The sequence below is a fragment of the Grus americana genome, chromosome 28, assembly GCF_028858705.1.
Source record: "Grus americana isolate bGruAme1 chromosome 28, bGruAme1.mat, whole genome shotgun sequence".
NCBI lineage: Eukaryota > Metazoa > Chordata > Aves > Gruiformes > Gruidae > Grus > Grus americana.
The window spans coordinates 2,150,341-2,166,746 of NC_072879.1; the positions used below are offsets into that span (position 1 = coordinate 2,150,341).

The following is a 16,406-nucleotide window of genomic DNA, read 5'->3' on the forward strand; positions in this document are numbered from 1 at the left end:
GTGGGCCCGGCCCGGGGCGGGGTGGGGGTGGGTGGGCCCGGAACCTGGCCGGGGGGGGGGCAGGTGGAACGTCTCGCGCTGGGGCGATGTTTCCAGGCGGGGCCGTTTGCAGCGGGGGGGGCGCAGCGGCGGTTTCCGGTCGGGGTGGTTTTGGCGGGCGCCGGCGGAAGCGGAAGTAGCGGCGGGGCGGGATGGAGGAGCCCGAGATGCAGCTGAAGGTGAAGAAAGGTGGGAGCGGGCCCGGGCTGGTGGGGGCGGCCGGGGGGTGGCGGCCCGGTGGGGTTCGGTAGCCCCCGGTAGCCGCGGGGCCGGTCGCGGCAGTGTTCTACGGGTCTGAGTTGGTCGCGACAGGACCCTGTTGGTCGTGACAGGGAACGGGAACGACCGGGCTCTGCAGCGACAGCAGAAGTTACGATAGGGCCCTGAGGGTCGTGACGGAGAAGGGTACGACGGGGCAGAGCAAGTTGCGACAGGGCGGATGGTGACAGGGCCGTGCAGCCCCAGCAGAGCCCCAAAAAGGCACCGCGGGATTAGTCACGATGGGGAACTTAGGTCGTGACAGGGCAGGGGACGATGTGCCCCGGCAGGACCCCGCGGTTCGGGACAGGCTGAGCTGGCGGGGCCCCCGTGGGGTCCCCCCCGGCCCTGCTGTGGAGGGCTGCCCTGGGTCCCCCTCTCCCGACTCGTCCCCTCTGTACCTGCCCCCTGCGAGGGGCTGTGGCGTGACTCGTGTCAGGACAGACCGGCAGACGCTGTGTCCGTCCCGCGGGGGTATAACGACTCCTGGCAAGTTCTGCATTTATTCCCATTTGCATTCCTTCTGCCGGCGTTACAGAGCTGCAGTATCCGAGCAGTTGTCAGTGAAACAAAAGCTCTGAAAGGAGGAGGAATCATTTCCCTTAAAATAGAAAATTCTGCAGTAGGTAGAAGGGTTCTGCTTCAGCCTGGTGAAAATGCTCCCTGAGTCACCCCGCACACCCCCACTATGAACAATGAAACAATCTCTGATTTTTATGACGCTTAATTATCAGGAGCCGTCATCAGTCTCCTTGCAAACCTGCAAGGAAAGAGAGATCAGAGCCGTGATGTAGCTGTGCAAACCACCAACCGAAAAGGTGTCCTGTGTGGGGAGGGTGGCCCGTTGGGCCAGGATAAGAGGGGTAGAGAGAGAGGAAGCGGCTCAGCAGGCAGCTCGGAACGGCACCGAAGCTTCCTGAGTCCTGGTGTGTGGCCACTGTGTCTCCTCCGTGGGTGTTTTTAGGATGTCACCCAGGGGAGGCATCTGCAGGGGAGCAACAGAAGGAGCCTGCAGCGAGGGGTGGCTGAGACACAGGAGAGCTCGAGGCCCCGAGCAGAGATGAACCTGAACGGCCGGTAACGAGACAAGGAGCCTCCAGACTGGGAGCTGCCGGCACTCCCAGCTGAATGGGGTGGCTGTGGGCACAGGAATGGGAGCCAGGCCACTGCTGGGCTCTGCTCAGCTCCTGCCCCCCTCCGAATTGGTCAGAAAGGGCCCAGTGACAGGCATAACCCGAGCTCGGAGGGGACTGCAGAGGCAGTGACATCCCAGGCTGGTCTGGCTGCAGATGGAGCCAAGCTTATCGCTGGCTGCAGATGCCGTTATGGGGAGAATTATAAAAACGTGGGGTTTTGCTCTGATCTCTGCTGGCCCATTGTCATGTTGGGGGTGGGACCTGCGCTCAGGGGGAGCCTTTCCACCCCCGCCTTCCCCCCTGTTGCTCCCTGCTTTCCATAACTGTTGTTTTTCTTTTTGCAGTTACAGACAAATTCACGGAGAGCATGTACGTCCTGGCGAACGAGCCCTCGGTGGCACTGTACCGGCTCCAGGAGCACGTGCGGAGATCCCTTCCGGAGCTTGCGCAGCACAAGGTGAGTCACGCTTCGCTTTGGACTCCAGAGCTGCCACACAGTCGGGCATGAGCTGTTTTCCTGACTTGGTGCATCATCCCTATTTCACCTCCCAGAGGGGGGAGCGGGAAGGAGGGAGGAAATTGGCCACTGGGGTGCAAGGTGCTGTGGGACCCTGGCTCGGTTTGAGCTGGAGGGGGTGAGAGGACGTTACAAATTTACCTGCAGACCTAAAGGAAAAAAAACTTGAGATTCCAACTGTGAACCCGCGTTCGCACGGCTGGACCTGTGCGTCGAGACAAAGAAAAATGAGTAGTCTGTCTTGTACAGGGAGGAAGGAGATGTTAAATCTTATTACCCCTGCCTATGCTGTGAGATTTTTATTTCCTACATAAAATAAGGGGGAGGGTGAGAGGAGGGAAGAGGGAGCGTGAAGAAACAAGTGAGAAGAGCCCACATGAGGCAAAGCAGGATAATGAATCGCATCTCACAGCTGTGTTCCTACTTTCCTCCAGAGCACGGAGCGCAGACACTTTAATGCCAGCCTTGTTGTCCTTCTCCCTCTTCTGCCAGTCATGATTCATTAGGAGTGATGTCTCATGAATAGATTACTGCTTCATGTCTATGCTAATGCACTGTCAGGCCCCGTTTTTCACCTTTGCTTTACAGCCCTGGTTTCCAAATTAACCTGGATTGTGACACTTTATTATTCAATTATTTATTAACGTTTTATATACGTGTCTGTGCGCACTGGTAGGTATATAGAGATGTATGTGTATGTATAGCACATGCTGATGCAATTGCATCACTGGCATGTGGGAGACAGGTTTGTAATGTTATTCCTGAGCTGTCACTTGCTTTCATTTAATCAAGATAGTCCCGGTTTCGGGGAATGTGTCCTGAACAAAAGGAAATTGAGCAAATTGTATGACAAGTCATGCAGAGGGAAGAGATCGGTTTCCATCACTGAACGGTGCGTAACAGGGATGAGGGCGAGGGGCAGCACAGAAGCGCTAATGGAAGCGACAGCCGAGTGAGTGCACTGGACGCAGAGCATGTTGTTAGGCGGCGGGGTTTATGCTGGGCGAGATCTCTGTAAACCTTTGATTCTCTCATTTTCCCTGCTCAGCATGCTCATCGCAGTTATCTGCAGCGTTCTGCAAGCTCTCCGATTTGGCTAAGTTCATTTCCTAGCTGCAGCCATCTCAGATGATTCTCTTTTGTAGCCAAAATTGCTGCTGTTTTCCACTTTCTTCCCATGAGAAAAGAGGTCATGCTGTCCTGTGGATGCCAGCAGCAAATACAAGGACCCTGTGTGTCTCTGCGTGACTGCAGCCATCGCAAGCACCAGATACCTTTGGTCTTTGATGCCTCTATGTTCAGCTTTGCAGCTGGGGCAGTGGTGGCCTCTGTACGCCAGGAAGAGCTTGCCGTGCTCCCCGCAGTAGCGGTGCACGTCAGGACACAGCTGAACCGACCGTGCCGTGCCCTCTGCCCCAGGGCACTGCCCTGGTGCCACCCCAGTACCCGTTTGCCTCTCTAGTGTTAGAAAACATTTCCTGATGCTTGCTCAGAGGTGCTGCTGTTTACATCCATTTCTTTTTGCTCACTGCATGGGCACTTCCAGCTTCTTAACTGCTTTCCTGGTTACTGGCTGCATGTTTAATGGTGCTCTGATGTGGCAAGAGTTGGGAGAAAATGGAAGGAAAATTATTTGTGGCAGCTGGAACAACAGCAGATCCAGAGCTGCTGCTAGTGACTTCTCCTCCAGCCTCATCAGCTCCCGAGTTAATTTTTTGCGAAGGCTGCAGCATCATGTTTGGGACCATGCTCTCCTTCCTGCTGGTAACCAGTCCCTGCTAGGAACTGGGAGGATTAAACATAACTCAGGCCAGCGTTCTGACTGCGCTGCCAGGCTGCTGGTGATGCATTTGTGGCCAGGTTCTCTCTGTTGTCCTTGATCCCGCTCTCCTTTTCTCCCAATTCCAGGCATTGCTGTTTGCAGCGAACAGCCTGGGCCTGTCAAGCCTTTGAGGCCAGGCAGCCAAACCCCAGGAGAGAGGGATGCGCTCGGGGCCCTGACAGGACCGTCGTCACAGCAGAGCGTTCAATTAGATGGGGATGGATATTTTGGGTTGCTCTGCCAGAGCCCATTGGCTCTGTGGCTAGACACTGGAACAGGAGGGTGTCAGCAGGGCTGTGCACCGTGAAAACGCTGTCAGGTTTTATCTAAATCAGAGCAAAGGCATTAAAGTGAGGTGGGTTTAATTCTTTAGAACAGAAAAGAAGAAAAAGGAATGTTCTGTGTGGATCTGTTCTCAGGTAATTTAGTCCCAAGATGTAGGTAATGTACAAAGGAAACAGGATTTATTGGTGGTTTCCAGCTTTCCTTCAGCTGTGCAGCAACTCCATCTCTGGCTAGCTGAGTTCTCCTGAGATGCAGCCTTTGAAATTCCTGGGAGGATTAAACCTAGGAAAAATTGGGAAGGACAGGGCTGGGAGAAAAGCTTCCGCGAAGAGAAGGTCACCTCCATGCCTTTACAACAAGCAACTTTCTGTGATTTGATAAAACAATAATCTTAATACCTTCCTCACCATCTCAAACTCTCCAAGCAGATTTACCACCTCCCTGATAAGAGACAGCGTGATGCAGGGCCCTTGCTGCCTCCGTGCATCGTAGCTGCGCTGCTAAACCCCGCTCTGCGCAGAGCGGCCTGTTTGGATTTCCCCTGGTCTTTTGAGAACTTACATCTCCTCGTTAATTTACTTCCGACCAACAGTAATGTATCATTAGTGCTATCCTGTATTAATAGCTGGCTTTAGATCTTAAACTGCATCCAAGGGCATGTCCTGGGAATTTGAAGAAAGGACATCAAGAAAAGATTAAGAAGTGAGGAGCTCTAGGGAAAGGCTCTTGTTCCTAATTAAGGACACGAAAATCCCAGGAAGTTATGGGAATGCTGGGAACAGACATCACTGGCTCTGTTACTGGGAAATGATAAAAATCTACTGGTGCTGAGAGACAGCAGGCCCACAGGCAAGCGGCTGTGACACATACGACTGAGGCAGTGCGACGTCAGGGTCTAAATGGTTGTTAAAGATCATCTGACACCTCTTGGAGAGAGCGGGGTGAGGAGCTGCAGGAAAATTTCTGCATCTTTTGCAGCTGCTTCCACACGTAAAGCATGTTCCCAGCAACAGATACAGTCGTCTAAAATGTGATTGGATTCTGGGACGAGCTTGATCTCTGTGGGGTTGAGAGTCCTGGGTTGAAGGACCCTCTCCTGCAGAGAACTGCCTCAAGCGTTGCATGTAGAGGCTTGTTTCTTTTGTGGTTTGAAGCCATGTGGTCAAGTGTCCTGATGCAGGACAGGCTTTGAACAGCAGAAGTGATTTTGGATGCAGTCCAAGCTCCTACCCGACCTCCTTCACTCACAGAAAGAGGCCCTTGGATTTCCTCTGGCTTGTAACTAAACCCAGCAGAATAGAGGAGAATTAGCTCCCATGAGAACATATTTTAAAGAGTGCCTGAACTACTTAAGGACTTTTGAAATGGTTATCTATTGAGCTACACCTCCGAATTCAGCAGTGCTTTCATTGTGATTTATGTGTTTGTTTTTTCCCTTTCCTTGGAGCTACAGCGTACAATTATGTCCCATGCCAGAACTGGCAGCACGAGTTTGTGTGAAGTTTACAGGGCTCCTTCCAAGCTCATGAAAGGAAGGACACGGTGCTGACTGCTGCTTGGGATCAGACACCAGAGTTTCAGAGCAGACTGGAGGACAGGGACACTTGCGGCTGTGAAAACATTTATGAATGGCAGGTCTAATGAAATGAGAACTTTCAGTGCTGTGAAAGAAACTTTCACCTGGTTTGCCTGAAGGACTAAGGACTGGACTCTGCAGGAGCTGTGTTAGTTCAGATCCTGGCTGCCCGCTGGGCCAGACACACCGGGAGATCCGAGTGCTCTGAAACACGCAGCTGGTGCGTTGCACTCAGCGCAGTCACTGGTTGCTAGCAGCCTGGCTGACTGTGGCTCTCAGCTGGCTCTTGGGCTAAAACATCTGAAAACAAGGGGAATTTTGCCAGAGTATCCAAAGCGTTGGCCTGAACTAGTAGCCTTTCCAGAAATGCGCACAATAAACATTTCTTTTAAATGCTAGTGCGTGGCAGCCAGAGCGCCGTACGGGCCGTCAAGCGGGAGACAGAATCCAAACGCAATTTCCAGCAAAAAGCAGCCAGAGCCCTTGTTTGGGCAGGGCTGGCAGAGCGTATCGCTGCGAGCTGCGCTGCTGCGTCTGTCCAGTGCACGCCTAACGATGCCGCCTTCTCTTTCAGTCCGACATGCAGAGCTGGGAGGAGCAAAGCCAAGGAGCCATCTACACAGTGGAGTACGCCTGCAGGTACAAGAGACTCCTCCAAGCAGGAGGGTTGTGTTCGCAGGCAGAGGGGTTGTGGTAGAAGCAAAGCAGAAGCCGCCTGCGGTTCCCTGACGCCTCCCTGGTGTAAGCCAGGGAAAGTGCGTAGTTGGGGTGGGGGTGCGAGGGCGCGAGGCAGCGTGCTCTGAAATGTTACCGTGAATCTCGGGGGCTTCGCTTTGAGCGTGCCAGCTCTTCCCCTGTTCTCTGCGCGGTGCAGACCTGCCAGTCTTCTGCAGTAAATCCTCCCACCAGCTAGCTAGCGTGTGGAGGTGCAATGCACCATATAAAGTTGAGGTTTCTTCTTTACAGCCCTCTCTGTCAGGGGCTGTGTGCTCTAAAACCACGATGCTTTTGGAAATACTAACTAACCAGTCCTCTAACTCCCTCCACCCCCCCCTCTTTTCTTCTTTCAGTGCCATAAAGAACATGACTGACAGCAGTGTGTACTTCAAGAGCATCGACAGTCTGCTCAAACATGCCATAGCCATGAAGGATCAGCTAAACGCTGCTCAGGGCCGCAGGTAGCGAGGGGATGTGACACTGCCTGTTTATCTGAGTGACTGTTCTGACTGGCAGAGGCTTTGGTGATGTAATCCAGCCCAGTACAAATATGCCAAGCAGTTATCTCAATAATATGATTCTAGACTATTATTTGAAAGAGCATGCGGCTTGCCTTCCAGTGATCTTCTGCCTTTGTATACTGGGGAGCAAATGATCTTGTTCACAAAAGGGTAACTGGAAAATAATTTATTTCCTTATTTAAAAAGGGCTGTTTGGTTGTGTAATACATTAAATCTTTGTTATGCCAAAGGCATTTGGAGTGAGATGACGCTACTGAGATGGAGCAGGTGAGAGGTTGTGTTTGGTGTTGTTCTGTTATGTATGTGGCTCTTTTTGGACAGAGTCCCATAGAGATAAGTGGTAGCAGAACGATGATGCATTTTCGTATGTTTGCAGTTGAACTACAGCTACTAAAATATCTTCCAGCAGATCGTCTGAGTCTAGCGTATTTGTCTCTCTGGAGAACGGTGTTGGTATTGGACTCTGACTGGGTAGGAGTGAAGATATTCCCAAAAGCCCATCCCTGATGAAACCACCACAACCAACAGAGAGGCTCTGTCTCTGCAGAATGACTCTGCCTTAGACACGTCTGGTTCAGATTCTGTATTTTCCCAGTTGCCCACGTGGCAGGATCACACTCTGTGCAGCCCAGGGCGTTTTTAGTGGTTTTTGCGCTGGTGTGGTGGCGAAGGTTGGTGTCTCGACACCCATGGGGCTGGTGTGTGCTGCTCCATAGTCTGCACAGCACGCTGAAAGGTGTGCTTGTCTAAGCTGCTCTCCTGCTGCAAGCAGTGAGGTTTTATTTGAGGGAGCCCCTCGTTCTTCACACTCTTATGGCTGCTGGATGTGACTGTCTCTTTCTTTTTACAGCACTGTAGCCCCACAAGCCAAGAATCCTCCAGCCAGTTCCTGATTTCAGACAAGACTGGCCACCCTCTGCCAGCCTTCTCCAGCCCAGCTCTATGTTCTCCAACCACAGGGAGGAGTGAGAAACCACCTCAATCTGTGAAGCTGCGCAGAAGCATCTGCCCGCCTCTCTGTTCCCAGTAACAAGGTGTTGCACCCAAGCAGGCAAATCCTGCCACTGGGGTCAGGACTGCCTTTGGGGGTGCTTTGGGGAGCACTTGTGTCCCTTTCCACAGCACTCTGCAAAAGGGAAATGGGGTGGTTCTGCATTCGTCCTTTCTTTTCGATGGCAGACTGCTATGAGGCGTTTTTTCTCTCTACCTCTTGGCCACAGAAATATCTCAGAAAAACTAGGTCTTGCTTTCAGTATTTTGTAGATGGCTGTGTAAAGATGTAATGTAGGCACACTTCAGCTTTGTTCAGGAGGCATTCTGCAAGGAGAGTTTTTCATGTGTATGCCAGGGAGTTGCTGAATTTGGTTTTAGTGAGAACAATAATAAAAAGGAAAAACAAGAAAGTTCTGTCTAAAACCTTCCCCTGTTGCTCATTCGGGCTGGGGGGTCTTGGAGCCTGCTGGCTCTGCGTGTTTCAAAGGGCATGGGGCAAAACAAAGGCATGCAGAGTTTAGCCTTTCAAGTGAAAAAAGAAACTGTCCTGTTCTTAAAAAAAAAAAAAAACAAAACCCAAACCACTAACAAAAAGAAAGACTTTCTTCATCCCCTGTCAAGCAGTGGGAAGCAGAGCTGTGCACACGGTTTTGGAGGTCACTTTGAAAGGATGTAGCTTCAATGTTAATCTCTCCTGGAACCAACAGTTCTGTTCTGAAGAATTTACCAAGAATGCTGCAATCAAAGCAGAGCTAGACTCAGTTTTGCCACCCAGAGGGACCTGGACAGGCTGGAGAGGTGGGCCTGTGCAAACCACATGAAGTTCAACAAGGCCAAATGCAAGGTCCTGCACGTGGGTCTGGGCAATCCCAGCCCAACTCCAGGCTGGGCAGGGAATGGATGGAGAGCAGCCCTGAGGAGAAGGACTTGGGGGTACTGGGGGACGAGAAGCTCCATGTGACCTGGCAATGTGCACTTGCGGCCCAGAAAGCCAACTGTGTCCTGGGCTGCATCCCCAGCACCGTGACCAGCAGGTCGAGGGAGGGGATCCTGCCCCTCTACTCTGCTCTGGTGAGACCCCCCTGCAGTGCTGCGTCCAGCTCGGGGGTCCCCAGCACAAGAAGGACATGGAGCTGTTGGAGCCAGGCCAGAGGAGGCCACGGAGATGATGCGAGGGCTGGAGCACCTCTGCTATGGAGACAGGCTGAGAGAGTTGGGGTTGTTCAGCCTGGAGAAGAGAAGGCTCCAGGGAGACCTTAGAGCCCCTTCCAGTCCCTGCAGGGGCTCCAGGAAAGCTGGAGAGGGGCTGGTGCCAAGGGCAGGGAGTGACAGGCCAAGGGGAATGGCCTGAAGCTGCAGGAGGGGAGATGGAGATGGGATGTGAGGCAGAAATCCTTCCCTGTGAGGGTGCTGAGGCCCTGGCACAGGGTGCCCAGAGAAGCTGTGGCTGCCCCTGGCTCCCTGGCAGTGTTCAAGGCCAGGTTGGATGGGGCTTTGGGCAACCTGGGCTAGTGGAGGGGGTGGCACTGGATGGGCTGTGAGGTCCCTGCCAACCCAAACCAGGCTGGGATTCTGTGATAAATGTACTGCGCTCAGGACAGCAGGTGTCTCAGGATAATAGCGTGTGAGGTGAGAGGGAATCCGTTTGAATCGGTGGCTTCCCTTCACTCCCCGAAATGCTTTACTGGTTGCTGACTGATAAGGAATTGGGGAAAACCAGTGTGCTGCTGCTCTGGGCCTGGGCAGGGCTGGCAGAGCATGGGGCTGCGAGTAAATAGCAAGGTGTTCATCAGCGCAGGGACAGAGCGAGCTAAACCCGCTTGTGTTTCACGGAAACAGCTGCTGCCTTTAGCACTTGCGCAGAGGACTAGCCGTGCCAATGCAGACCCCTTCCTGGAGCTCAGCCTCGAGGATCAGCACTGTTCTCCTGGTGGCACCCAGGGAACTCCCCAGAGAGGTTCCTGCACCGCTGGGGTCCCAGCTGCACTGGGGCTGCCCCAGCACAGCCCCCTCCCTGCTCGGACCCTGCTTAGCAAGCTGTGTTCTGTGGATGTGCTGGTGACCAAGCAGCAGGTGCTCTGCCACCCCAAACCCACCCTCTGCAGCTTGCAGGCTCTTCTGGTTCCATCTCACTTGTTCCTCCATCACTTCCCTCGGTTTCTTACGCCTGCCTGGCTGCACGCTGAGGGGGAAGTCCTGCTGGGTCGGTTGTACGAACTCTCTCAGTGTTAATGCCGGCTCCTGGGGATGGAGGAGGAAGGAAGAAGGCAGGGGAAGGGCAGGGAGGTACAGAAATCAGCTGGGATCTGCTGGAGAAGGAGGGACGAGGTCCACTCGCTTCTTCTCACCCACGTGTTCGTTGGGACAGCAGTGGGGGTCCTGCGTGGGTCACTGCAGGAGAGGCTGGGAGCTCGGGGCAGGCGGCTGAGGGCTTTTGGCTTTGAGGGGAGGTGGCGTCTTCTCAGTAAAAGAAGCAAAGAGGACCCCCAGGCGGGAGGGTGGAAAAGCAGCCACCCCCCTGCTTGGGTGAGACGTGATCTATGTTAAGCTCTAAATAGAGATGCAAATCTTGGCCCTGGTGCCTGCAGCTCCCTTGGGACGAGACAGGGCAAAAAAAGTCCCACTTCCACTCACACCAGAGTCGAGTCCTTGCCCGAGGCTCCAGGTTTGCGTGACAGCACGTTCCTCATCTCCTGCGTGACGCCGTTCCAGGGCTTGCCCTGTGCCTGCAGCAGGCCTGACTCTGCCGACAGTGTCCTGTGCGTTCGGGGCAGGTTGTAGCTCTCCTTCTCGGAGCAAAGCCCAGGGCTGCCCGAGGACGTGAGGTTGCTGCTGGCTGGAGAGCCCAGCTGGGATTTACGCTCCAGGAAAGGAGGGAAGGAAAATTCCCGGTGGATCTCAGGTCGGGGCCGGGGCGCAGCCGCGTTCTTGTTGTTCAGATCGCTGGTGGAGGATTCGCCGTGCTGGGCAGAGTCGTTCTCGTACAGGGTGTGAGACACCTCGGAGCGGCTGCGGCGTGAAACCTGGGAAGCCCGTACCAGAGCGTGCGTCACCGTGATCAGCAGGACGATGATGCCAGAGGAGAGAATACAAGCGCTGGCAATGCCAGCCTCCAGTTCAAACAGCAGCAGCATGTAGATGGCGAGAGCTGGAAGGAAAGGAGAGTGCAGAACATCTTGAGGAACCAGGACTAAAGCGATGCATTTGATCTGCAAAGTTCAGGCCAGAGGAGCCCCCATGAGGGCTGGTCACTGAGAACAGAAAGTTCATGCTACGGGAATGAGCTGGCAAAGCCATTTGCAAAACAAACCCGATGCTGAAGTAGAAACTCAGCAGCTCACACGCACTAGTGCAGTGTGGGCTGAAAAGGCACGGTCCCTGCTGGGCTGCGCTGGTGGGAAATGAGCACTTGCCTGTTAGGTAGACTGAGACCCCACAGCAGAACAAGCCGATGGCAGCGTGGCGAACCGTCCGGCTGTCCAGAAGGAACCAGTCCGCCCTGCAAAACAGGTGAGAAAAACAGGGTTCTGTGTAGTCTCCTGACCCTGGTCTCAGCACTGGAAAAATGCTGATGCTCTGGCCCCTGCTGAGAAACTGAAACGCTGGTTTTGCATAGCGAAGAGGTTCAGAGGCGGGTCACAAGCCCAAGGACCTCTGCTGAACTGGCGTTTCCCCCAGGCTGCCGGGTGTCGCAGCTCTGGGCTGCATTCTTCCCACTCTGCAACAGAAGATTTTTGAGATCACTTGAAATTTCCAACTTTTCCTGCCTGGCTCCTGTGCTCAGAAGCCAGCTGGGGGCAGGGGCTCAGGAGAGACAAACGGCTGGAGGTTTTTCGCAGGTTTGCTGCCCCTGTTCAGCAAACCCTGAAGAGCAAGCGAGGAACAAAACTGAGTGCTGGCACATTGACTTAAGCAAGGCCAGGTTCTCTCTCTACCCTAAGGATTGGATTTCTGTGCTCAGCTCAGATTGCAAGCCTTTTGTCTGGAGGGGGATTGGTACTTGAATTGTGCTTAAAACACATGAAAAGACCAGCTCCTTTCCAGCAGGGCCTTTGTTTCCCACCCTGCACCGACCCCTGCGCCTGCTGCCTGCGCTTTCCCTGGGCACGCTCGCTGCCGAGTCGGCCGCAGCCCCGGCACCAACAGCTCTGCTTGGGCGTCTTCGGAGCCAGATTGACCTGGCAAACGTCAGTCCTCGCTGGGCTTTGGAGGCTGCTGTCACCAGAGGACGCCTCTGCTAATTGGGAGAGTGGGATGTGGTCGTTAGGGGATGCAGTGTAATGTGGCAGACGGGTGCCAGGCGACCTGGGGGGTTGGAAATGCGAGCGCTCGGAGAGATGCTGGCAGGAGTGTGATGCTGGGAAGCTGCAAACAGTCCCTTGAAACAAGTGGGGGTGCGCAGGGCATCACTGGTGCTGCTGGCCACCTTCCAAAGTCCCCAGGAGCCGACTGGAAACATGCCCTGGCTTCAGAGGACCAGCTGAAGGGGCAGCAGCACAGCCGTCCTCCTGGCAGGACCAGCCCTCGTGTTGCTCCTCTGCAATGCCAGCTCCTTCCACCCCGTGGGGTGAATTCAGCAGCCAAGGATGCTGTGCCCTGGCCCCATCTCCCGCCCGCCAGCATGGCCTGGCCCCCACCCCTCCTCCCGGGCTTGTTGTAGCCCCTCGGCCCTTGCCGCCCGCGTGGGGAGCCGTTAATAGACCCTGGACTCACTCCCGCTGCCGGCGGGGAAGAGCAGCCGCTTTGTTTTATTAATTACCTGAGTCGGGGGGGGGATTAGCAGGGAGAAGGACTTTGTTTGGAGCTGGCTCAGACTATTGAGCGCAGCGCTGAGAAGCAGAGCGGTAATTCAGTGTGACAGGCCCAACGTGGGAAAGGTCCCTGGGACGTGAGCGGGTCCCCTAATGAAACCGGCGCCCGGTGGGGCCAGGCCAGCTCGGCCACGAGGAGACAGCGGCTAATGGCATCCCACGTCGCGGTGGAGAGGGGCTGCGTCCTGCCAGCACCTCCTGCCTGGGGGCAGCCTGCAGGCCAGCATCCCCGTGTCCCAAGAACCTGCCCTTTTCCTCCCAAACACAAGCGTAACCCTCTGGTTGCAGCTGGGGAAACTGAGGCACGGCCAGACTAAGCGATCTCCTTAAGATCCCAGGCAGAGGAACGCCGACCCAGGACTCCCAACCCTACCAGCGCCTCGTATCGCCTGCAGCAAAGCCAAAAGCAGCCTCCTGCTTCGCCGGGGCTCTGGAGGAGAGCACAGAAATATTATTTAAAATCAAATTATTCAGGAACAGCTTCCCTGCCTGGTGAGACCTGCCAGCGGGGTCCGCAGCCGTGCGGCGATGGTTGCTCTGTCCTGTAAGTCCTTGAACAAGTCGCTGCTGTCGGAGTACGGGCTGTCCCGCGGCCGGCACGTTCCGTCTCTCTACCTGTGACTTTGCATCTGGCTGCCTGATTAGTCCTGCTCCTGTTTCATGTTCAGGATTTTCAAAGTTGAACCTCCCAACTTCAAAGTGGAGCATTTTACAGCCCAAATCAATAGCAGCTCTCAGCTGATGGGGAATTTTCTGCTCTAACAGTTTTCCAGCAGAAACTCAAGCTCCCACAGAAAGCAAAGTTTGCTACAGGAATTTTGTGTTTTGCAGAAATATTTTGCTCGCCGTTAATGAGCACACGAAGCGTCGGCTTCGCTTGGAAGATGCTGAGAGGAGACGCTGCTGCTTGCTGGAGAGCCTCCAGCCATCGTGCTCCATGCAGAGCATGAGGCATTGATGGGTTTGTCTAATTAGGGACAAAAGTAACTCTTGAAACATTATCATTTCCTTTAAATGAGTTTTGACTTGCTTAAGTCAGAGTGGTCCCAAAACAGTCCCATGGGGACCATTGCATGAGCTACACCAAAGGACTCCATGTACAGACCAGTTTCCACCAACGTGCTTTTAAATCTGATCATTCGCAAGTTGGGGGTTTTTAATTTTAACCCAGGAGTGGAGCTGGCGCTGGGCTGGACCGGCGCGGGCAGAGGAGCCACCAAGCCAGCCCAGGTCTCCGCAGAGGTAGGAGATGGGAATTGCTTTGGAAACGATTTTGCAAGTGTAAATGTGCTGGTAATGATTAAGTCAACACATGTCTACGGTTAATGATCCCAGGCCTGCCATCATTTTGGTGCTGCACCACTGGCCTGTGCAACCACCCCGGCAGCGACCCGAAGAGCCCAGCTCCCTCCGCTGCAAAGGGACGAAGCTCGGGTGCTCGTGGGCATCGTGGCCAGGCCCAGCACCTCTCCCCTGCCTTGGCCCCGGAGCTCAACTGGGCTGGCAGGCTGGTGTGACCCCACGTGCTCCTACAAACCCAGAGAGAGAGAGACCCTGACACACCGACTGGGTTTGCACGGGGATGTTGTCAGGGAAATTAGAGTGTATTAGGGCTGCTATAAACTTGCTCCTAGTCAATACAGCCACTAAACACAGCTACACCCCAAATTAAGGGGCATGTTTACGGTGGGATGCATTGGCCAGAGATAACCGTGTGTCCCGAGCAGGCACTGCAGAAGTGAATTTTGTGATACCCAAGTGCTCAGCGAGCGTCAGCAGCAACATTCGCTCCCAACTCCCTTTAGCAGGGGCAGAGACAGGGGGGCCCGGCAAAGGCTGGATCCTGGGGTGCAGGAGGGGTTGGCAGGGCCGTGCACGAGCCCACGCCGAGGGGACCAGTCCTGGGGCAGCGGTGCTACCCTGCACCCCTCACCCTCCTTGCACCCCTCATTCCCCCAATCCCTTCTGCACCCCCCCTCCCCTGCAGACCTCCTTCCCCTCCACCCCCCTGCTTCCCCCCAGTCTCCCGGTGCCCAAGACCCCTCTGAGCCTCCCCCGCACCCCTGCACCATCCCCGGGGCTCCCCTAACCCTCCTGCACCCCTAAGCTCCGGTGCCCCTCGCTTTCACCCGGCACCCCCGCGGCTCTCACCGGTCGGGCCCGGGCTGTCCCCGGCACAGCTCGGTGCTGAAGTAGCCATGGAGGAGGCAGAGCAGGAGGCAGCTCACGTTGAGCACCAGGCAGAGCGCGGCCAGCACGGCCGACACCGGCAGCAGTACGGCGGCCGCCGGCTCCGGCAGAGCCCCTCGACCGGCACCGGCACCGGTGCCGGCCCGCCCCGACGGCAGCTGGAAGATGAGGCTGGAGGCGAGCAGGGCCATGGCGGCGGCCAGCGTGCCGAAGAGCAGCAGCACCGTCAGGGCCCGCTGCGGGTAGGCGGAGGGCATGGCGGGGCCGGTACCGGTACCGGGAACCGGGGGGCACCGGGAACCGGGGGGGATACCGGGCCGGCAGAGCCGCTCCGCGTCCCAAAGTTGCGTGCGCTCCCCTCCCGGTGCTCCCGCTGCTGGATCTCGGAGCGGGAACCGGCACCGGCAGCAGGAACCGGCACCGGGCCGGGAGCGCCGCTCGGGGCGGCAGAGCTGCGGCCCCGCCGGGCGTCCGCCTCCCTCCCTGCCCCGCTGCCCGGCCGGGGCGGGCCGGTCCTGCCTCCCGGTACGGCCCCTCGCCGCGGGGGCTGCAGCCGAGCGGCTCCCCCCCGGCCGGGAACCCCCCCCCCCGCCCCGGGCAGCGCAGGGCGGCTCCGCCCAGCATCCTCCCCCCGACGGGGCCCCGGGAGCCTCTTCGGGGCCGGTGGGGGTTTGGGGGTGGACGGAGGGAGCAGGACCGGGGGGGGGGGTCCGAGGAGCCCGTCTGGGCTCGGGTGGACGGACGGAGGGTCGGGCGATGGAGGGACAGACGGACGGGCGGGTGCTGCATCCCGCCGCTCCCCTCGGCTCTCCCCGTTCCCAGGGCCAGCCCCGGCTTTCCTGCTCCTGGGAAAATCCTGGGATCGGCTGCGCCAGTGCAACCCCGGCCTCGGCGTGGAGCGAGTGAGGATGGCGGTGGTGAGAAGGGGACACCACGGTGGTCTAATCCTGCTTCCCCCCGGGGAGAGGCGGATTTGGCCTCCACCTGCCACGGGAGCATCCTCGCCAGGTCAGGAGCGAGCACCCAAAATGTTCTCAGTCCCACAAGGCTGAGAAAGGACCCGTGAGGTGCTGCCCTGCTGTCAGCCGCCGGCCCTTGGGGCCAGCACCAGTTTCCCATGTCTTATAAATATCCTGGGAAGCAGAAGCGCCTTTTCCCCCAGGATCCACCCCGCCAATGGGTCTCCCCTGGGAATCAGGGAGGATTCAAGGAGGATTAATTCAGGAAAATTCACTCTACCGGTCACCTGTCACCTTGGGAAAGAGCCTGCTCCTTGGGACCAGAGGGGAAACTGAGGCAGAGTTTCCCCACTTAAACCCTCAGCCCCCAGAGCAGCAACCTCCCCTGCACGTGAGACAAGGGGACATCGGGGTCGGGCCTTTCTATGCACGTCCCGGGCACCCTGCCAGAGCCGGGCCAGGGGACCGGCTGCGGCGCTGACTCCTCCAGCCTGGTGTCATCAGTGCCTGGGCCCGTGCCCAAGCCCGGCTGTGGGATCCGGATGGGGTGACCTTTCCGTCTGGCGGAGGAGCGCTGCCCAC

At 56.4% G+C, this 16,406-nt stretch overlaps 2 protein-coding genes across 5 annotated transcripts; one reads left to right on the forward strand and one right to left on the reverse strand.

The window, feature by feature from the left end:
• Positions 1-159: 159 nt before the first annotated feature.
• On the forward strand, positions 160-8,274 carry BORCS8 (BLOC-1 related complex subunit 8). Of its 2 annotated transcripts, none has more exons than XM_054805721.1 (5): positions 160-228; positions 1,778-1,890; positions 6,208-6,272; positions 6,704-6,811; positions 7,722-8,274. In XM_054805721.1, the coding sequence occupies exons 1-5, from the start codon at positions 192-194 to the stop codon at positions 7,762-7,764; spliced, it is 366 nt and encodes a 121-aa protein (XP_054661696.1). In that variant the 5' UTR covers positions 160-191; the 3' UTR covers positions 7,765-8,274. The 2 variants fall into 2 exon arrangements, with proteins under 2 accessions (XP_054661696.1, XP_054661697.1); XM_054805722.1 differs by lacking the exon at positions 160-228 and adding an exon at positions 313-444.
• Positions 7,017-15,360, reverse strand: TMEM221 (transmembrane protein 221). Of its 3 annotated transcripts, none has more exons than XM_054805719.1 (4): positions 14,827-15,349; positions 11,278-11,363; positions 10,499-11,012; positions 8,397-8,599 (listed from the first exon to the last, which is right to left on the reverse strand). In XM_054805719.1, exons 1-4 carry the CDS (start codon positions 15,120-15,122, stop codon positions 8,449-8,451), a joined length of 1,047 nt encoding a protein of 348 aa, XP_054661694.1. In that variant the 5' UTR covers positions 15,123-15,349; the 3' UTR covers positions 8,397-8,448. The 3 variants fall into 3 exon arrangements, 2 of the variants coding, with proteins under 2 accessions (XP_054661695.1, XP_054661694.1); XR_008574299.1 differs by lacking the exon at positions 8,397-8,599 and adding an exon at positions 9,382-10,105 and having other exon boundaries at positions 10,213-11,012; XM_054805720.1 differs by having other exon boundaries at positions 7,017-11,012; positions 14,827-15,360.
• Between the last annotated feature and the right edge of the window lie 1,046 nt (positions 15,361-16,406).

Coding starts and splice junctions, on each gene's coding strand:
- BORCS8 (XM_054805721.1), top strand. CDS start 192: ATGGAGGAGCCCGAGATGCAGCTGAAGGTGAAGAAAG. Junction 229..1,777: donor GCAGCTGAAGGTGAAGAAAG/GTGGGAGCGGGC, acceptor TTCTTTTTGCAG/TTACAGACAAATTCACGGAG. Junction 6,812..7,721: donor AACGCTGCTCAGGGCCGCAG/GTAGCGAGGGGA, acceptor TTCTTTTTACAG/CACTGTAGCCCCACAAGCCA.
- TMEM221 (XM_054805719.1), bottom strand. CDS start 15,122: ATGCCCTCCGCCTACCCGCAGCGGGCCCTGACGGTGCTGCTGCTCTTC. Junction 11,364..14,826: donor GGACAGCCCGGGCCCGACCG/GTGAGAGCCGCG, acceptor CCTGTTTTGCAG/GGCGGACTGGTTCCTTCTGG. Junction 8,600..10,498: donor GGCAAGGACTCGACTCTGGT/GTGAGTGGAAGT, acceptor CTTTGATTGCAG/CATTCTTGGTAAATTCTTCA.